This window comes from Monodelphis domestica, chromosome 2, assembly GCF_027887165.1.
Source record: "Monodelphis domestica isolate mMonDom1 chromosome 2, mMonDom1.pri, whole genome shotgun sequence".
Lineage (NCBI taxonomy): Eukaryota > Metazoa > Chordata > Mammalia > Didelphimorphia > Didelphidae > Monodelphis > Monodelphis domestica.
The window spans coordinates 232,634,138-232,656,217 of record NC_077228.1 but is presented as its reverse complement, the minus strand read 5'-3'; the positions used below and the strand labels follow the sequence as shown (position 1 = coordinate 232,656,217).

General features: G+C 42.8%; 1 protein-coding gene across 6 annotated transcripts; it reads right to left on the bottom strand.

The window, feature by feature from the left end:
* Positions 1–1,412: 1,412 nt before the first annotated feature.
* TEPSIN (TEPSIN adaptor related protein complex 4 accessory protein) lies at positions 1,413–22,001 on the bottom strand. Of its 6 annotated transcripts, none has more exons than XM_001379979.5 (13): positions 21,744–21,879; positions 14,549–14,621; positions 13,929–14,020; positions 13,573–13,666; positions 11,770–11,837; positions 11,306–11,384; positions 11,009–11,080; positions 8,631–8,834; positions 7,322–7,496; positions 6,214–6,327; positions 5,699–5,777; positions 4,773–4,907; positions 1,413–4,182 (listed from the first exon to the last, which is right to left on the bottom strand). In XM_001379979.5, the coding sequence occupies exons 1-13, from the start codon at positions 21,786–21,788 to the stop codon at positions 3,589–3,591; spliced, it is 1,824 nt and encodes a 607-aa protein (XP_001380016.2). In that variant the 5' UTR covers positions 21,789–21,879; the 3' UTR covers positions 1,413–3,588. The 6 variants fall into 6 exon arrangements, with proteins under 6 accessions (XP_001380016.2, XP_007482937.1, XP_007482938.1 ...); XM_007482875.3 differs by having other exon boundaries at positions 4,773–4,856; XM_007482876.3 differs by lacking the exon at positions 21,744–21,879 and adding an exon at positions 21,449–21,593.
* Between the last annotated feature and the right edge of the window lie 79 nt (positions 22,002–22,080).

Sequence of the window (22,080 nt, the reverse complement as noted above, 5' to 3'; positions counted from 1 at the left end):
GCCCCTGCCTGGCCAGGGCGGGGTGTGGAGGGGGTCACTGTTGGGGGTGGGAGCCAAAGCTGGAGAGTACGATGTCTTGTGAGGCCAAGTGGTCAGAGGGAAAATTAGGGGAGAACAGGAAAAAGAAGGGTAAGGAAAGGCATGAAGCAGAAGAAAGGGAAATTAAGAAAGCTTAGAGAATGTGGACTGGGAGACCTTAAGAGAGCAAGGAATCTGGGAGAGGTGATGATGGAAGAAAAGTCTTTAAGATGAGTGGATGGGGACCCAAGAGGTCCATGCTTAAGCAACCGGTTTCAGGAAGTTTGGGCAGGGTTGCTGTGCTGCCTTTGTTCTAGAGAATAAAATGGTCATGAAGCCTTCCCTGTCAGTGGGAAAAGGGACTGACAGGTATGCCGATTCTTTAACATCTAGCCAAATTTGGGGATCTTTTTTAAAAAATAGAAGTATATTTGTTTAAGTTAGATTGTAGTTGGTGGCCAGAGGTACAGAATTAAAAGATCAAAAATACAAGAACCTTCAGAGAAGCCAAAGTATAATCAATGCCACTAAAAGGAGTTATTAACTCTTTTTTGAGTTGGGCAAATCTAGTCAAGTTTATAGACCCTTACATAGGATTAAAAAAAAGAATCAATTATATTCAAATAGTTAACAAAACCAAACCCTTTGAAATCTGCTCTCCTTGAATCTAGGGTACAAATCTATGGGAAGGTTTTCCTTTCCTTTTGACAGCACTTGAAATATTCCATATCCATGGTCTCCGACTTATGCAAAAAAGGAAGATATTCTTTTCTTCTCTTTGGAACAAAGAGTAGAGAATCCAAGTGTGGCTTTGCTTTTGTGTTTGTTCTTCTCAGTTATACTATTGTAATAATTGTGCATATTGTTTCTCTGGTTCTGCTTACCAAAGTATTGTTTTATGTTTTTCTATGTCTCTGTGTCATTTATATTATTTATGTTCACTAAATATTTTCTAGTGCTTAGCACAATACCTGGCACATCTCAAGTGCTTAATAAATGCTTATCGATTTAATTCTTGCAGCATAATCATGTTCCATTACATGCATGAATCACAGTTCATCTAGCTAGTCTGCAACTGGTGGGTACCCACATCAATTGCTACTACAAAAAAATTCTGTTAATATTTTGGTGTATATGTGTATCGCATAATCTCAATACTCATATTCAAAGTGCCATATAGTTCTTATTTATCTTCACAACAAGCCTAACAGGTAGTTCCTATGGGTATTGTGATTTCCAATTTTTCAGATGAGGAAACTGAAGCTCAGAGTTCATGACTTGCTCATCAACATTCAGTTAGGAGGTTGAAGCAGATATATTACCTTCTTAATGTTAGACCAGTAGAATGATCATCATAGTCCCATAACAACACATTAAGAAATTCCAACTCTGTGTAAATATCCAATAGTGTTTATTAAGAAAGTGTAAACAACCAGCACCCTCCACAAGTTCCAGAGATGGGATGCTCCCTGTACTTGGCCTCCAGGGTCCTCCCCAACCCTTATGACTCTAAACAACAATTTATGGCAAGAATAAGTATGGCCAAAAAGTAGACAGACACTGAATGGAAGACCATCACATGAATAAAAAAAAGTGTCAGAAAACAGGAGCTAGACCACAAGATGTAACTTTGATCCAGAATCTAATTCAAGTATACTTCTTCAATTGGACACTTAACTGTGAAATCTCCATTCCTTGGGAGTGAGGAAGACAAGAGGTACGGTTTCCAGATATTATGATCACCATGTAAGGAAGGAAGATTTTCATCAGAATGGCAAGGCATTTAAAAAATAATTTTCAGGAGAAACATAAACATACACACACGGACACACATTAGGATAAAAACAAAGGGATTACTTGGGGTTTCTAAATCACAAAAGGCAAAACTGTCTAGAGTTCTCTTGCTCTAGAGGTATTGACCCAGCAGTTGGTGAATGACCCTGCCTGGCTAGGCCTAGTGCCAACAAGCAGAGGGCCAGTGTTTCTGGAAGCACCTTTGCAACCTGCTCATGAGCACCATAGGAATCCAAATCCAAATGAGCAGGCCAAAGCTAGAAGAGAGATGTGGAAGGAAAAGAGGACAGTGCAATGGGCTACATTCCATCAAATATCAGTTGCTGCCTTCCAAAAAAAAAGGCAAGACTCATCCATCTTGCTCCCCCACCCAATTTCAAATGATCTAGAAATTATAGCAGCTCTGGCCAAGGCCTGTTATCTAACACCTATAGATAGAGGATTTTTGTTTTCTTACCTAACAGACCTTAAAACATACCTAAAGGCCATTTCAGATTAAATGCAACTTCTCTACTCCACCTATTCAGGTATCTTTAGCCCTCAATGGTACTCAGGGTTCAGCAATCAGAGTGAAAGAGAAAAAGGAAGCATTTGCTGGATATAGAATGGATTCCCAGGAGGGAACTCAACCAAAAGATACTCTCCTCAGATTCTATGGATTTATAGGAGCTTCTCCTCTCTAAATCCTCCTGATCATTAAGGAGCCAAGACAGGCACATATTATGAGGACTGAAGTTCTCTTTTTCTGCTTAATGAACTCTTTACTTTACAATGCTCTACCTGAAACTGTGCAATTGAGTACTAATATGTACTCCCAGACAGAGCCAGAAAGGGATTGGTTGAATGTTCAGAACATCATTAAGTTGGCTAAAGGATCTGGAGACACACTAACCATCAGCCTGCCTGAGTATAAGCTCTGGGGAGAGGGGAGAGTTCACAAGCTCTGTGTCTCTGAGATAAGTACAGCTCAAGAAAGCCAAGTTTCCTTACAACTACATTACCAAAATCCCCTTTCCCAAAGTCAAGAAGGTCCAGCAATGTGATCTAGGATTCACCCTCTCTCCTAAGGCCACAAGGTATTGTTAAACATAGTCCTTGACTGCTAGAGGGGGCCAGAGCTCCTTCTGGGGCTGGGGCACTTTATGTCACTCACATTCCTGTAGCAGCAATGATGAGGGTCCAACAATAATTCTGATCGGCCTAATAAGTGGCCCAATTTTTTAAAAGTTCCATGAAAAACTACATAGATATAAGGCATGTAAGATTATGAAACATGAAACCAGCTCTACTAGAGGGAAACAACATTAACGGTAGAACAACAGATTTTGAAAAGGGATCATATCTGCTCACTCTTCTTAATGTTTGAGTAAAATTTAGCATCGATCAGTTTCAGTTCTTTCTGAATGCTTTGGAAGTACCACATGGGGCATTCTTTATACATCTAAAATAGTTTCCTCTTCCTGTTGCTGATCCTTTCTGTTTCTAATTAGTTATTCCAGTGGTCTGCTTAGTATAGGGTTGCCATCACTAGGAATTGGCATGGAGGTGGTGATAATTTCCTGGAAGGGGGAATGAAGACACAGCAACGGAAGATGACAGAGAAAAACACAAGAGGGGAAATCACATTTTGGGGGCACCCAGCGGGCCTGTGAGCAGATGAGTAACAATACATGGAAAGAAGGAAGCCAGGAGATAGTCATAGGCAGCCGGATGTGCAAAGTCTTTCTCAAGACAAGGAAGACAAGGGGTAGTGGCCCAATCTGCAGCACTGGCCATTCATGCATTTAAGAAGGCGAAGGCAGATAGTTCTGGACTAGGAACCTCCTGGGAGGTGGCTCCTCTAGATGATCTCCATGGAACCTCAGAACTTGATGCTAACCGGAACGGCTCGTCTCTAGCAGCCCCAGTAACAACCACACCTGTGTGAGCCACCAACTCCATGCCAGCAAACAAAGAGCAGGGGTTGGTTGGGGAGGCCAAAAGACCACTTTCAGGAACAGTGTCTGGTTCCGACGTGCCATTTGCAGCATTAGTGCCTGAAGAATCTTGGCTAGATCCAGTCCCATGCTCACCTGAAACTACCAATCTGGGCTCAGCCTCCTCCAGGCTTCTTTTAGCAGGAGTGATGTCTCCTTGTGCTGAGATAGTTGTTATTTCTTGGTCTGTTGGGGATACTGTGGCTGTGTCCCTGGGCAGGGAAGAGGAAGAACTCACTGGCTGCAGGAATGACTCACCTCCAGCTAAAGGAGCAACATCTGTCAGCAGGTCAGTTGGGCAGAGAGTGGGACGAGATGAACCAGTGCTGGCCTGTGCCAGGGGTCTTTTGTGGGAGGGATGATTTCGGCACAGGGCCTCAAACTGCCTCAAGATCTGGAAGCAGGAAGAGAAAGCAGAGCTTAATCATCTGTGATTTAAAGAAACATGAGAGGGGCAGCTCAGTGGATTGAGCCAGGCCTCGAGATGGAAGGTCCTCGGTTCAAATCTGGCCTCAGAAACTTCCTAACAAGTTACTTGACCCCCATTGACTAACCCTTACTACTCTTCTGCCTTGGAACTAATACATGGTATTGATTCTAAGATGGAAGGTAAGAGTTAAAATAAAAAAAAGAAATATGAATTATGGCTCCAAGGAGAGTAGAATAAGCAGATTAATCATTCCTCCACAGCCATCTGGTTATTTCTACTTGCCACATTCATCATTGCCATCCCTGGGTGCTTTGATTAGAGGACTAGGTTAGCAGATGTAACAAATAATAACAACAAATGTTTTTTCATTCATTCTTTTAAGCAATAGAAGAAGCAAGAACAAATCCCTTTAATAGCTTCATGTTTCTTTGCATAATTTCAGAAACCACAAAGATGCTGCTTCCATGATGACTCAAGAAAAAGGAGCTATCCTAAACTCAAGCCCAAAAGTCTTCTTACACCTGCAGGTGGAACTAAGCTGGGGAGCTACCCACCTTGGTTGCCTTGTTGGTCACAGGGCCAGGGCTCCCTTCACTAAGTTGTTGCAGCTTGGGTTGGATGATGAAGAAAATATGGTCCTGAGAAAGCAGATCGGAGCACATGAGGGAGAAGATGGCACACATGGCTCTCTGAGGAGAAGATGAGGGAAGGTCAACCATACAGTTCCCCAAGTCGCTGCCAAACCCACCCCTGTCCCATGGGGCAAAAGAGGAGAGCTGGTATCTGCTGCCTCTTTCAGAGACCACCATTCCCAGGTCAGCCTGATTTCATGCTTGCCTGGCTCCCTTCTTGGCTTTTCTTCTCTCACCCAAGTGTAAGGGGAGGACTCAGAGTAAGCCTCCTCCTCCATATTCCCATCCTTCTTGTCCATTTAATTTCTTAGCGCCCAGGGCTTGCCAAACGGTAATGAATCAAGAAAGTTCCAGAAGTGACTACTGGACAATTCTCCAACTCCTAATGTTCTCTCCAACTACTTGGTGACAGGAGAATGACAGAGATAAGGACAAACAGGAATGTTTAGCAAGGCCTCTCTATTTTGATCATGCTGAATTACAGCCACCAAAGCTATCAGCATTCTGATTGGGAAAGGAGCTATACAGATCTGGGGACAGGTCAGGGAAATTAGAGACAATCTGGGTGGTCATTATCGGCACCTAGGCGACATGGTATAGAGCACTGGGCCTGGAATCAGAGTTCAAATCTAGCCTAAGACACATATTAGCAGTGTGACCCTGGGCAAATCGCAGAACCTGTCTGCCTCAGTTTCCTCAACTGTAAAATGGGGATCATAACAGAACTCACTTCACAAGATTGTTGATGAGATAATATTTGTAAAGCCCTTAGTATAGTAAGCACTTAATATATGCTTATTCCCTTCCTTTTCTTCCCTACCTCCCACTCCCTACCTAAGCCCTCTCACCATCTGAACACATTCATTGGCTCTTCCAAGTTCCCGGTTCAAGAGTTCCAATACAGCTTCACAATTGAGCAGCCCACACCTACAGGAGAGAAAAGGTAAGTGATGCTGTTGAAAAAGACTTAGCAAAGGAGGCTCGGGGTGCTGGGGAGAGGAGAGGGTGGCCAGCATCAGGGAGACAGACCAAGGAGGGAGGTCATGGGCCTGGGGAAGGCTAGCAAAAGGGGCAATATATGACTATGGCTCTGATGCTGGTGTTAAAGCTCTGGGCATTAGTGTGACCAGGAAAGCAGTATATAGAAGTAGGAAATGACTCTGATCATCCAGAATATTAATTCCAGAAGAATAATGGCTCTTAGCCCAGGCTCAGGCTTCAGCTGCTCTTATGCTTCCAAAGGTTAGGATCATCTCCCATATTTCCTCTCCAGCTCCCTCCAAGAACCAGACAGTCCCAGTTCAGGGGAACAGAAACCTGGGAAGAAGTAGCAATGAGTGCAGAGAAGGTGTAAGTGGCTCACTCTTTGGTGAAATGCTGCACCTCCTCTCGAGTCAGAAAGACCCGAGGTCCCTGGGTCACGGTGCTCACAAGGCTCATCTCTTGTAGACAGTCACTCAGTGGTACAGCCTCTACCCTGTCAGAAAGCATGATTTCATGTAAACTTTTCCCCAGAAACTGGAGGTATGAAAAGGCTGAGAATTTTGGGTGGCTGGAGGGAACACAGAGGGAAAAGTTCAAGAGTTCCAACTCATCCCCTTGTCATCACCAAGTGACTTTACAGGCACCAGGTCACATGGTTTTTTGGACCCTATCTTAAACTCTGACCTTTATCTCCTAACCCAACTGGGGATACATGGCATATGACCTTTGCAAAATAAAATCAAGGCAGTGGAACAGAAGAGGAAATCAAGTCAGACCCACACCTAGCCAATGAGCTGCTGTACTGAAATGTACTTCTTTTTCTGGAGTACAGGCAGCAGGCAAGCAGGGGTAGTCATTGGACAATAACAATCATGGGTATAAAGGGGAATTTAGGCAGTCAGAAAGGAATTGTCTTCCCTTTCACCTTCCCAGTATCTCCCTTTGGTGGTCAAATCTGGGAGAGTGGAACTAGATCCAATGTCCAATTTCAGGTCTCAAAAAGTTCAATGTCAGTAAAGGGAAAGTTGGTTGGAAAGAAAAGGTGTAGACCAGAAAGGTTTCTAGGTTGGTTGGTTGCAGTCTGTCTCTGTCTCTCTCCCTCTCATATTGGGAGGGATTCTTTTTATTATTGTTGTGATGGTTCTTTTCTTCCTAAAGATTCAGACTCACACACACACACACTCTCCCCTTTCTCACAATAAAACTCTCTCTCCCTTTGTTACAAATTAGTATAGTCAAACCAACAATTTGTCCATGTCTGAAAATGTATGCTTCATCCCACTCCTACAGTTCACCACCCCTCTGCTGAGAAAAGGGAGATGTCTCTCCAAGTAGATTTCCAGAGACAACTAAAACAGCGGTAGCTCTGGTCACTGATCCCTGCCTGGAAATAAGAGAGAAACCTGACAAAGACAGTTCCAATACCCATCCTGCTTGTAGCTCAGACTATCAACTTCCCAACTTCCCAAATTCCCATTGTGGCTCACCTCTCTGTTATATCTCCAATTTCCCGGCTGGCTCCTGAGTGGCTATCGCTGTCAGATTTGCTGCCAGAGTTGGAGGCTCTGCTGAGTTCCCCATTCTCCTGAGATGAGTTCTGGGAGCTGGGGTCACTGTCCATCTCCTCCCAGCCGCCCCCCGCCTGCCCAGGCTGGTGCCTCACTGCAGAAATGGGGATGTCAGATAAGCCCCCAAAAGAGCCTCAGTCCTTCCCATGTCACCCGCTCCTCAGCTCTATGGGGACTCCATCCATCGGAGACTCCACGGGAGTAGCCATAAAGGGCAGAGCCCCTGAGGAGAAGGGTCTGTGTTGATCTGCTGGATTCAAGTCAATTCAATACAATAAAGATTTATTAAAGCATCTGCTGGGTACAAGGCACTGTGCCAGGTAGAGTATGGGAGCCGGCTCTGCTCAAAGGCCTGAAGATGCCTTTTTTCTATTTTACTGAGGCAGAACAAAGAGGTAGTGAGACTCAAAAGGAGAGTAGGCACAAGGGCAACACTGAGGCTAGGCCCTGAAGTCTAGGTCTTGCCACTGAAGCTCTATACAATTCTGACAAGGCCTGCCCTCCTGAGGCCAAGTCTTGTCATTATAAATGGGGCTAATGATGATAACCTCTCCAGAGAACTGGGAAGACTTTTGCAAATACATTTTGTAAAGAGCTAAGGGATAAAAATAGCTGAGGGACACAAGGTGAGGCAGAATACAGAAGAAATCAGGCTAAGAACCTTTGAGATATGGGTTTCCTCAGATCTCCTCACTAACTTATGAAGTTAGCCCCAGCCAAGACAATATAAGTGGAAACTCACTGTTACTCAGATAGAAGATTCCACGTCCACATCTTCCATCTCTTCATCCTTCCCTGAATTTTTTTAAAACATTATTTCTATTCTAGAAACAACTCTAAGACAGAAGGGCAAGGGCTAGGCAAAAGTAATTAAGTGGTTTGCCCAGGGTCACATAGCTGCAAAGGGTATGGAACCAGATTTGAACCCAAGACCTCCCAATACTAGGTTTGGCACTCTATCTACTGTGCCACCTAGCTGTCCTCATACAGTTCTTTCTTTACACCCTACCCTCAACCTGTAGGTTGTTTATACAATGTTAGCTTAGGAAAGGCAATGTTCTATCCCCATCCCTATAGACTTCTGGTCCCAGGAGGAAAGAAAAGTGTGCCTGATGGCAAGGAATGGAACCTAGATTCTCTTCTGTGAGGTGGTCATTCTCCCCAAACCTACTCATTGATGGGTGGTGAGAGAAACAAACAGGAAGGAGAAGCCTCCACAGGATCATACCTCGGACGCTCTGGGTGGGCCCCAGTGGTGGTTTCCTAGGAGCAAAGTAACTGTGGCCAGCAGAGGGTGCCACTACAGGCTGGTAGGTGTCTTCCCTCAGCACCTGACTCTGGATAGTGGGGCTCTCATGACCAGGGAGCACAGCATTAGCCACCACCTCAGCAGCCTTCTGGATGGTGCTAAGAAGGGCTTCACCAGCAGAGCCTGTGCCAGGAGAGAAGAGAGGATCATCGTCTGATCCAAACTCCCAATTTATAGTTTTGACTTGAGATTTGGGAAAGGAGAGAGGGAGGGAAGAGATGTCTTCCTCCAGGACTGTGTGTTGTCTGTTCTCTGCTTCTAGAACTCAAGAAACGAAGGCTGAGTCACTTGATGTTGCCTGAGGACATCAGGCCTCTGTGGGGTGGGATCTAAATTTAGGAGGGAATAGAAGTCACACAGGACAAGACGACAATTCTGGCACTATACCCTTCCCGGTATGCTCTGACTATTCCCTGATTCCTGAACCTGACAAGCCCAAACATAGCCACATTTGATCACAAGGACAGCATCTTAGTATTTCCAAAGCTGTAGTAGGACTGCATTCATGTGCTCCCTCCAAACACTGAATCTCTACCCCAGGGCCAAGGAGCAACAACTAAGAAAACACACATGCACGCACACATGTATGCACGCATGCACATGCATGTGTACACACACACACAGTCAGGCTAAGAAATACATCAAGGAGGTCAAGCAAAAATAAGCTGGAGGTGGGGTAGCTAGGAGTCTCAGTGGATGGAGATCCTGGGTTCAAATCTAGTCTCAGACATTTCCTAGTTGTGTGATCCTGGAAACATCACTTAACCTCCATTGCCTCACCCTGAACACTCTTCTGCCTTGGAACCAATCTACAGTATTGATTCTAAGATGGAAGGTAAGGGTTTAAAAAAAAAAAAGCTGGAGGGGGCTGACTGACTTCTAGTACCTGCTCTGCCTCAAATTAAAGGTATCACTTGAGTATTCTAAGTATTCTGTTTCCTCATATATAAAGATAAAGCAAGATGAGAGATATGAAAATATCTTGAAAAGTTAAAGACATACAAATTTAAGGACTGTTATTATTAAAGCATAGATAGGTGGAAAGAAAAAAAAAGAACAGAAACAGAAGAGAAAGAATTGAAGTGATATCATCTTCCCTGATTCATTAGAATTCCCTGGGTGACTGATCCCTGGGAAGTCCCTGAATCGCTTGGTCTCAGCTGCCTGAGGTTGCTCCAGCAGGTTGGAGCAGAGGATATCTGTTGGCCAGGGAAAATTCATAGCTGAGACTTATATAGCACTTTATGTTTACAAATTGCTTTACATATAATATTTCCTTTAATTCCAATGAATCATATTATTAATATACCTCTCAACGATAACGAAAGAGAGGCACAGAGTTTTATGTGGCTTGCTCATGGTCCCTCAGGTAGTAAGTTTCTGAAGAAGGATTTGAATCCAGGCCTTACTGACTAATTTGATACTCTGTCCATTATACCACAGCTCACTTTCTCTCTTTCTTTTTTCCCCTCTCCCTGCCCCCCCCCCAACATTCTATGATCTTATTTAAAAAAAAAAAATTAAAACCAAGACAAAATAAATGTGAATCTAGTGAGGGAAAGGGAAGGTCAGAGGACCACTTTGATGGTCCCAGATACTACTTACTGGAAGTTTTTAGATTTAAATTAATATCTTCAAGTTCTTATTTTCCATAAAGTTAATTAATAATCACTTGAAATAGAAAAGGTAGATAAGCATAGATTTAAAGTCTATTTTTTTACTCTAAGTCTGACCACTTGTAGCCCATCCTGCAGGATTCTCTGTCCATCTCACCTGCCTGCTAAGGGAAGTAGTGACCCAGGTGGGGTCCACTTATACCCTTTTATTTATATTCATGGATGCAGCTAGCATATGAGAAATGTGATGAACCAGGAAGACAATCCAGGAGGGAGAAGGGATGAAATTCCCTCTACATAAAGTCAAGCCTCAGTTTGCCTTCTCTCTGACCAACCCAGGACTCAGCTCTCAACTTTCCTGAACTCAGGTCAAGGCCACAGTGCCCATACCCTGAGCATGGCTCTAAAAGCTCAGCAACAGTGTTGCCAAATCCTTATCCTCAAAGCCTTTATTCTTATGAACCGTGCTTCAGAGAAACCAAGATAAAAATCTCCACCCTGATATAGCACTTGAAATTTTGCAAATAAAGCCTTACCAACCTTATTTCCATAGATCAGCTTTCCAAAAGACCCTCTGGCTGCCTGGCCCATGCCATCCTCAGATGAACAGAGCAGTAAGATCAGCAAGAGAAGCTGCTGAACTAAGAGGGTTGGAAATGGAGCTCCATTGTAAATACTCACCAGAACTTCCCCTGTCCTTGGTGTAACCAAAGCCTTGGAGGGTGCTATAGGAACTGGCCTGGGAGCCCATACCTTGGGAGAAAGAAAAATACCTTCAGTTGTATGTGAGGCTGGTCTATCTAAGGAGAAATTCCACATTCACTGAATAGAGGATCTCCAGGGAGAAGGGAACAAAAAGAGATGATAGATTGTCTCCATTTTGACTCAATAAGAACTGACTTAAAAGGGCCCAGGGTTAAAAGGGGCTGGAAACTGACTGAAAGGGAAAGGAAGATGAGAAGGGAGTATCTACTTTACCTGTTGAAGGAAGGGGCCTGGGAGACTGAGTGGAAGGCAAAGGCAACAGAGTATCAGAAAACAAAGCACTTGCCAAGTCCTAGAAGGGAGATGGAAAATATATCAGTGTCCATCAGTGTCTACCAGAGCTCTAGGTCTTGCCTTCTGCTGTCCTGCGAGGTCTCTGCTCTGGGCTCTGGAGCCTCCAGCCCCAGGATCTCTTCCTTAATGAGTGAGAAGCTAAAGGGGCCTGACTAAACAATAATGAATGGAAATTCTGTTCCCGAGTCCCCATATCAGCAAGCAACACCTCAAAGATGATCTCACTATCTGGGTAAGAAAGAAAAGGAAAATGGAAGCCCAATTCTGAGAACCCGGAATGACTACCCAAACTTAGAATGTTCTTTTAAGTTCTGGCTAGGCACCCAGAGGGAGACCTCCTTGTCCAATGTTGCTTAACTTTAACCCTAGCTTTTAAGACTCACCTGGGCAGCCATTCGGACCTTCTGATACAAGCTGTTTCCATGAAGAGGATCTGGGAGACCCCCAAATACTACAAAACAAAGAAGACAAGGAATAGAAGGAAAAAAAACCTCGAGGCTCTGAGCTCAGATACCATTTACTCCCAAATGTATAGAATGACTTCTTGATTCCAGTCCATTTAGAAATGACTCTCTGTATGTGAGCACTAGATTGTTTCAAACAGCCCCACTTCCTGCATTCCTCAACAGCTTCCCCAGAGTCTCTCTGTTCCACTCTCTAGGACCATGATAGGGAACCTGTGGCATGGGCGCCAAAAAGAGCACGCAGTCTTCTCTGTGGAGTCCCTCACCAGTTCCTTACTAGAAAGCCAGAGGGACTCAGGGTAAAGCTGTTCCCCTCCCCCTCTCCACATGCCAGAGGACATTTCTCACTGCACCCACCCCTCAGCCCAGCAGCCAATGGGAACACTTCCTCTCTCCTCCTTCTGGGGGTAAGGAAGGGAGGTGAGATGGGGATGGCACAGCACTCAGTCCCTGAGGGGGTGAAGGTGGGGCCCAGCACTGTCTCTAAAAGGTTTGCCATCACTGCTCTAGGACTACTTCCTCTTAAGCACTTGGATCTCTCTGGGTTAACTTCCAGGGATTTTCTTCAAAGCCTCCATATCTTGCCCTGAAATGTCACCCTTTCAGGAAAGTCATGAAGGAGAGATCAAAAGAGAATGAGCTGCCACTGATGAAAGACAGATGTAAGGGAGATGAAAGGGCAGACCCCAGGTCTAGAAAAGTAGCAAAATTTTATATTCAATTACTCTAAGGATTTGTGAACTTTCTTTCTCTGGGGATTTTCAGGAAATAGAGAACTATCTATCAGTGCCCAGTTTTAAATTAGGTCCTGAACAAAGTCACAGTCTAGGAGACGTTGGAGGGGCCTTACTAGCATTGTACTCCTCCACTGACAGAGCAGTTGATTGGAACTGTCAGCAGCAATGATGCCCATCCTAGAGATATATTCCACAGGACAGTGATGGTGAACCTTTTAGAGATCGAATGCCCAAACTGCAAGCTGCATGGAGAGAGGGAAGAGAGCACCTGGCCCAGCATCTCTTTAGCTTTCTAATAGCGAACTCTGTGCTAGGGTGACAGCTCATGCCCACAGAGAGGGCTATGAGTGCCCCCTCTAGCACACATGCCATAGGTTTGCTAACATGGCCGTAGGACATACCACTGACTAAGAGCCTTTAACATTGTTCCAGGGAGAAGCTCTTGTCAGTGCTTTTCATTCCCCTCTTCCCGTGAGGACAGACAAAGTTTAATCAGTGATGAGTAGACATCTAATGGGGAAAGACTGATGGAACCAACATGAAGAGTCAAGAACTGAAGACCCAATTCCAGATCAACCTGTTTTTTTGCTCAGAATGGTGTAAGATCTCCCTTTCCCCAGTTCCTAGGTAAGCTTTATCTTAATCAGTAACTGTCCCTTCAATGGCTCAGACTGTCATTCAATTCCCCCTTCAACTGGCTCTAGGGAACAGCCCCAGAGGAGTAGAAAGGGCCTAAGCCAGGCTGAGAGTCTGGGATGTAGGATGCAGTTCAAACCTTCTCCAATAGGAAACCACTTTTATAGTCTTTCTTATCACCCTATGATCCAGATTTCAGTGAAATGACAATGCTGTTTCCTAATTAATGTTAGGAAAGGGTCAAATTCCAATCTAAAGCTGATAGGGAAAGGAAACTGAATATTCAACCCTCCCCTCCCCTCCTTTTTATATGATCCCCCAACAGGGATTAGTTCTAAAATTCCAATACCTGCAGCTTCCTGAATGAAGGAAGAATTGCGTTTGAGTGCAAGCAGAAAGGAGGTGGAGCCATGGCTACACATGTACAGCAAGATTTTCAGGGCCTGGGAAGAGAAAATGTGAAAGGCCATATTGGGCTGCACCTCGAACACAATGACACAACACAGCCCCAGGGTCCAGAAAAGCCTTATGCCCTACTCTAGCATACACAAATATCCTGGCTTGGTAGTCATACCACTGACCTCTGGCTTCTCCTGGGGCCATTCTGGAAACTGAGTCCTGTCTAGGCTCTGGCATGGCTTGTCTAATCCAAGAAGGGCCCTGGGAACCAGCTGAGGGTCCCCCCTCTTCCTCAATCTTGCTTACCTTAAGTTTAACATGGCAGGAGTTACTCTGCAAGCGATTCAGGAGGTACTCCAACAGACACTGGCTGCTTCCCACTGACTCGTGGGAAATTTCTGGGAGGGAATCATGTTAGGGAAAGGACAATCAGGCTCCAAACTGCACTAGAGGGGATGGGAAAATTGGGCCTTCCAACTACGACCTTCTACTTTTTTTCTATAATCATTTCTTTTGAGGAAAAACTATAACTTAGGTTTAGTTGAAGACACAGGAAATAGGCTTCTTCTGTCTTCCTGGCCCTATCACCCAATCACTTCAAAGCGCCACCTAAGTAATTCAATAATCCACAAGAGGTGATCCTATAGCTGGGATCCTGTAGCTGGGAGCAGCTAGGTGGCTCAATGGATGGAGACTTAGAAATGGGAGTTCAAATCTGGCCTCAGATACTTACTAGCTGTGTAAACCTGAGCAAGTCATTTAACCTCCATCACCTACCTTACAGCTCCTTCTACCTTGGAACCAATACATATTGGGTTCCAAGATGGAAGGTAAGGGTATATTAAAAAAAACAACAAACAAATCCCATAGCCCTTTCTTGGCCTGTCCCCAAACCTGTTTTTCTTGCCTTCTTGGGAAAAGGATACTAGCAATCTCTTCAAACAGGTAGCCAGGGCATGGGACATCATCATCAGACGTTCCTTTCATCAGAATTGGGAGCTAGATGAGAGCAAGAGAACCCCATTCCGTTGGTAAACTTTTCATACACAAACATCCCTATAGCTATATCTGCTCTTTAGGAACAGTTCTTTCCATGCGTGGAGGGTCTTGTCACCCAAGAATGTGAACCTCTACTAGGTTGCTAATGGGACAGTTAATACCAAATGTATGTTCATCCCTTTTTCAATAAATCAGTGATAAAGGTTTGTTGGGGATGCTATTGATGGCTCATGAGGAGATTCCTTTACAGACTGTGAGAGTTGAATAGTAAATAAGGAAACTACGTTTCAACATGCAATTCTCCAAGCACACAGGATTCCTCTGCTTGGATCAGGGTGGTGAATAGGTCAGAGCTTCCCTGGCAATTACAAAGACTAAATATTAAAAGTACCATCACACTTTTCTATTGATCTGGCAAAAATAAGCAAGAATAACAATGTCTAGTATTAGCTGTGTTGGAGAGAAATAGGCATGCTTATTTTTTTATTCATTTATATATATGTTTATATACATTTCTGGTGGCACCTATAAACATAGTTTCAATTTTCTGGAGAAAATGTAGCAACATATAAGACACAAAGAGGCTTGTATCCTTTGCACTTGTTAAATCTATGTTGTAGGACAGATTCAAAGGAAATCATACAAAAGGGAAAAAAAGAAATCTGTTCAAAGATATTCAGAGCAGTACTATTTATAATAGTAAAAACAATCCAAATGTCCAAGAATAAATGGCAGAACATGAAAGTGGCACATGAATGGACTTAGCTCTATACTGATATTTAAAATGACAAAGATATGAACATCAGATCATGGAAATATTCATAATAAATGTTAAGTGAAAAAAAGGTACACTAGCTAGGATATATACACACTAACTACAATTAAGTTAAGGCAAGTATGTGCATAATCAAAAATTTGCAGAAAATCTGGAATGAGCTAAATAATCTAGGATCAAGTTGTTATCAGGATTTTTCTTCCTAATGCTCAGTAAAGGAAAGTTGGTGCACTGCCCTGAAGCCTCAGAAAGAAAACAAGAAAGACAAAAGCTTAATAGCTCACTTTGACCTTCTACATTAAAATAGATCCCAGGGTGTTACAGCAAAATTGTCCAAATGGAACTAAAACTTGAGCAGACCCATTCCTAGGTTTAGTGTCTTAGTTCTTCCAAATCCCTCCTACATTTCTGACACAGATCCTATATCAATTGAGAAGGCTGGTATCACCCTACAACAGCAAGAAGATCACTAGGCATGTTGGTCTTGACAGGCAATGGGGCATAATTAATGCCCACTGCCAATAGAAATGATGCAGTCAGGCACCTGACATGAACTCAGAGCTTGTAGTCCTGTTGCAAAAATCACCCAATATCATTTCCTTTTAGAAATAAGAGTTAAACCGTTTAGCTAAAGAAGAAATCATAGAAACAATTAATAATTTCATCAAGGAAAATGACAATGGCGAAACATCCTTTCAAACCTTTTGGGATGCAGCCAAAGCGGTAATCAGAGGCAAATTCATATCCCTGAAAGCTCATATTAACAAACAAGGGAGAGCAGAGATCAATCAATTGGAAATGCAATTGAAAAAACTCGAAAGCGATCAAATTAAAAACCCCCAGCAGAAAACCAAATTAGAAATCCTAAAAATTAAGGGAGAAATTAATAAAATCGAAAGTGATAGAACTATTGATTTAATAAATAAGACAAGAAGCTGGTACTTTGAAAAAACAAACAAAATAGACAAAGTACTGGTCAATCTAATTAAAAAAAGGAAGGAAGAAAAGCAAATTCACAGCATTAAAGATGAAAAGGGGGACAGCACCTCCAATGAGGAGGAAATTAAGGCAATCATTAGAAATTACTTTGCCCAATTATATGGCAATAAATACACCAATTTAGGAGAAATGGATGAATATATACAAAAATACAAACTGCCTAGACTAACAGAAGAGGAAATAGAATTCTTAAATAATCCCATATCAGAAATTGAAATCCATCAAGCCATCAAAGAACTTCCTAAGAAAAAATCCCCAGGGCCTGATGGATTCACCTGTGAATTCTATCAAACATTCAGAGAACAGTTGACCCCAATACTATACAAACTATTTGACATAATAAGCAAAGAGGGAGTTCTACCAAACTCCTTTTACGACACAAACATGGTACTGATTCCAAAACCAGGCAGGTCAAAAACAGAGAAAGAAAACTATAGACCAATCTCCCTAATGAATATAGATGCAAAAATCTTAAATAGGATACTAGCAAAAAGACTCCAGCAAGTGATCAGAAGGATCATTCACCATGATCAAGTAGGATTCATACCAGGGATGCAGGGCTGGTTCAACATTAGGAAAACCATCCACATAATTGACCACATCAACAAGCAAACTAGCAAGAACCACATGATTATCTCAATAGATGCAGAAAAAGCCTTTGATAAAATACAACACCCATTCCTATTAAAAACACTAGAAAGCATAGGAATAGAAGGGTCATTCCTAAAAATAATAAACAGTATATATCTAAAACCAACAGCTAATATCATCTGCAATGGGGATAAACTAGATGCATTCCCAATAAGATCAGGAGTGAAACAAGGATGCCCATTATCACCTCTACTATTTGACATTGTACTAGAAACACTAGCAGTAGCAATTAGAGAAGATAAAGAAATTGAAGGTATCAGAATAGGCAAGGAGGAGACCAAGTTATCACTCTTTGCGGATGACATGATGGTCTACTTAAAGAACCCTAGAGATTCAACCAAAAAGCTAATTGAAATAATCAACAACTTTAGCAAAGTTGCAGGATACAAAATAAACCCACATAAATCATCAGCTTTTCTATATATCTCCAACACAGCTCAGCAGCAAGAACTAGAAAGAGAAATCCCATTCAAAATCACCTTAGACAAAATAAAATACCTAGGAATCTATCTCCCAAGACAAACACAGGAACTATATGAACACAACTACAAAACACTCGCCACACAACTAAAACTAGACTTGAACAATTGGAAAAACATTAACTGCTCATGGATAGGACGAGCCAATATAATAAAAATGACCATCCTACCCAAACTTATTTATCTATTTAGTGCCATACCCATTGAACTACCAAAATACTTCTTCACTGATTTAGAAAAAACCATAACAAAGTTCATTTGGAAGAACAAAAGATCAAGGATATCCAGGGAATTAATGAAAAAAAACACATATGATGGGGGCCTTGCAGTCCCTGACCTAAAACTATATTACAAAGCAGCAGTCATCAAAACAATTTGGTACTGGCTAAGAAACAGAAAGGAAGATCAGTGGAATAGACTGGGGGAAAACGACCTCAGCAAGACAGTATACGATAAACCCAAAGATCCCAGCTTTTGGGACAAAAATCCACTATTCGATAAAAACTGCTGGGAAAATTGGAAGACAGTGTGGGAGAGACTAGGAATAGATCAACACCTCACACCCTACACCAAGATAAATTCAAAATGGGTGAGTGACTTAAACATAAAGAAGGAAACCATAAGTAAATTGGGTAAACACAGAATAGTATACATGTCAGACCTTTGGGAGGGGAAAGGCTTTAAAACCAAGCAAGATATAGAAAGAATCACAAAATGTAAAATAAATAATTTTGACTACATCAAACTAAAAAGCTTTTGTACAAACAAAACCAATATAACTAAAATCAGAAGGGAAACAACAAATTGGGAAAAAATCTTCATAGAAACCTCTGACAAAGGTTTAATTACTCATATTTACAATGAGCTAAATCAATTGTACAAAAAATCAAGCCATTCTCCAATTGATAAATGGGCAAGGGAAATGGATAGGCAGTTCTCAGATAAAGAAATCAAAACTATTAACAAGCACATGAAGAAGTGTTCTACATCTCTTATAATCAGAGAGATGCAAATCAAAACAACTCTGAGGTATCACCTCACACCTAGCAGATTGGCTAACATAACAGCAAAGGAAAGTAATGAATGCTGGAGGGGATGTGGCAAAGTAGGGACATTAATTCATTGCTGGTGGAGCTGTGAACTGATCCAACCATTCTGGAGGGCAATTTGGAACTATGCCCAAAGGGCGACAAAAGAATATCTACCCTTTGACCCAGCCATAGCACTGCTGGGTCTGTACCCCAAAGAGATAATGGACACAAAGACTTGTACAAAAATATTCATAGCTGCGCTCTTTGTGGTGGCCCAAAACTGGAAAACGAGGGGATGCCCATCAATTGGGGAATGGCTGAACAAACTGTGGTATATGTTGGTGATGGAATACTATTGTGCTCAAAGGAATAATAAAGTGGAGAAGTTCCATGGAGACTGGAACAACCTCCAGGAAGTGATGCAGAGCGAGAGGAGCAGAACCAGGAGAACATTGTACACAGAGACTAATACACTGTGGTATAATCGAACGTAATGGACTTCTCCATTAGGGGCGGTGTAATGTCCCTGAACAACTTTCAGGGATCCAGGAGAAAAAAAACACCATTCATAAGCAAAGGATAAACTATGGGAGTGGAAACACCGAGAAAAAGCAACTGCCTGAATACAGAGGTTGAGGGGACATGACAGAGGATAGACTTTAAATGAACACTCTAATGCAAATACTATCAACAAAGCAATGGGTTCAAATCAAGAAAACATCTAATGCCCAGTGGACTTACGCGTCGGCTATGGGGGGTGGGGGGGAGGAAAAGAAAATGATCTATGTCTTTAACGAATAATGCTTGGAAATGATCAAATAAAATATATTTAAAAAAAAAAAAAAGATATATTTCTAAAGGAAACTAAAATTTTCCTTTTTGGACCTCAAAAAAAAAAAAAAAAGAAATAAGAGTTATATGAACATCATTCAAGGAGGCAGCTCTGGGTGGCTCATAGGGGCCAGGCTTAGAGACAGGAGGTCCTGGGTTCAAATCTGACCTCAGACACTTTCTAGCTGTGTGACCCTGGGTTAAGTCACTTAATACCCACTGCCTATCCCTCAATGTTCTTCTGCCTTGGAACACTACTGATTCCAAGACAGAAGGTAAGGGTTTCAGGGGGAGAAACCCCTTCATTATAACTTCACTGAAAGCTGTAAAAGACACAAGATAAACTCAAAAGAACTTTTAAGTAATTACAGTGAAGTAAAGCCTGGTTGGTGGCCATGAGAGCTAAGGACTGAAAAGGAGAGAAGAGTTGGATCTTCCTGTCCCAGAGAAATAAAGAGGAACTGTACTAGAAAATTATAAACTTCTTCCTGTCATTCTTTCCTTATCAATTGCCATAAAACTTGGGAATAGGAAGGGAGTGGCAAGGGTGGACAGGTATATAGCACTACCTAGGGACATAAAAATTAGATAAAAATTGAGGGGAGGATGAGGATAAGTGACCACTTAGGGGAGGTTCCAATAAGATTTCTTCTTTTTTCTCAAACAAGGGGTTAATAGCCTGAGGGCCAAAAACATATTGATTATATTTCTAGAGATTTTGATAACTATATGTCAACATAATTAGTAAGGTAATAAATCTTAATATAACATAGAGAGGGTCAGACTGCTTAGGAAAGATTTTTAAACTTTGGCAGTTTGGTTGCCTGGCTTCCTTCAAATCACAGTTAAAATCTTACCTTCTGCAAGAAGTCTTTCCAAGTCCCCCTTACTCATAGTGCCTTCCCTCTGAGATTACCTCCAACTTAATTTGTATGTAATTTGTTTGTACATAGTTGTTCCTATGCTGTCTCCACATTAGACTGTAAGCTCCTTGAGGGTAAGGGCTGTTTTTGTCTTTCTCTGAGTCCCCAGGTGCTTAGTCAGTGTTGACTTGGTAGATCCTATGAGTTTCTTTCTCAGAGTAATGTTGAACCTTTTCTCCATGTGTTTGGTGAAGTCTATGGACTCCTTTCTAAGAGCTATCAAGACTCCAAAATTAACCCCTTGCTAATGCTTTTCATTTTCCTGAGTTGTCATGTTCCCCAGGCCCAGACCTAGCAGCATCAGGATCAAACCTAGCTGCTAAGCATATCTCACTCAATCAAGATGTGCAGCCCTTTGCACATGTACACTCAGGATGAACTCTGTTGCTATCAATCTGTTACTGTCAAAACCACATCTCAGGCAACATGGCTCTGTCATGAATAGACTTTGGATTGCCAAACAAAACTGACTGTCCCCCTCTTGGATGCTGGACAAACTCTGTCTTGTTTCTAAACAAACTTTAACACTGTTATAGATATACCTTCTTTGTCTTCTCACAACTAAGATACTTGGGTAGGGTTCTTTCCCTGTCATGCCATGATTTGTCCTTACCCTTCAACAAAATGAAACTTTAAAGTACTTTGAGTTATTCTCCTTTAAATGCATGAAATAAAATTATAAGGGAAACTAATTCTACTGAAACACAGACTATTTTAGAAAACAAGGTTCATGGATCACAGCTAAGAACCTCAGGCTTAAGAAGTTAAGAGTTCTTGGTTCAGGTGAGAAGAGAGGAGATACTTGGAGAGGACACATAAAAGAGAAGTAACTACTCAGAGGAGGGTTCTAGGTCTGGATAAGGAAGAAAGAAGACGACACGGTTCCGGAATAGGAAAATACTGTATGGAGACACCGACTAGGTGGAAAGGAACCACACTTCAGGGTAAGTTGTGGGATGGGAATGGGTTAGGAGAGCAGACCCTTATAAAAAAGAGAGAATCTTGGTGTTAAAGCCTTGTTTGGATGATAGTGGAAGGGGATGATGAGGATCATAGGACAACAGAGTTGGCGCTAGAGGAGAGCCTGGGGACTTTCTAGCCCACCTAGCCTATTTTACAGAGGAAAACTGAGACCCACATGTTTTCGGTACGTGTAGCCGACTGGAGTGGGGAGGACAGGAGCTATCAACACTCGTTGGCCTGGGACTGCAGACACGGATGAGAAGGGCAGGAGAGACGAGAGAACAGAGGCCGCGGGAGACCTGGGGCCCTACCAGGAGTTCTACCCGAGAACGCGAGGTCAGGTGAGTTCTGCCGGGGAAACGGCTCCAGTCGGAGGCGAGGGCAGCGAGGAGGCCGCTGCCCAGGACTCCTGGGTATCCGGTGAACTCATGGACCTAGACTCTGGGGCTCGGGTCCGGGCTGGTACTTACTCTGTGCAAGAAGCTCAGCCGGTCCCGGAGCTGTGGAGCGGCCATGATGCCCAGACACCCTCACCAGCCGGCACCCACTTCCGCCAATCACCGTGCCGGAGCGGGCACTATAGGCCAATCGCTCATGGTGGGGCGGAGCCCCGAGGACACTCTTAATAAACAAATTGATCCCGCACCAATCCGAAGTCGGAGAACGAAAACAGACGAGGGAAACAAACCTATGGCAAGACTCTTGAGAAAACCAAGGAAATCCGACTGGGAAGCGGGTGATGGTGATGGCAGGCAGTGGGAGGGGAAATTATCATTGAACCAATAAAAGAGCTTGTCTAAAGTTAAA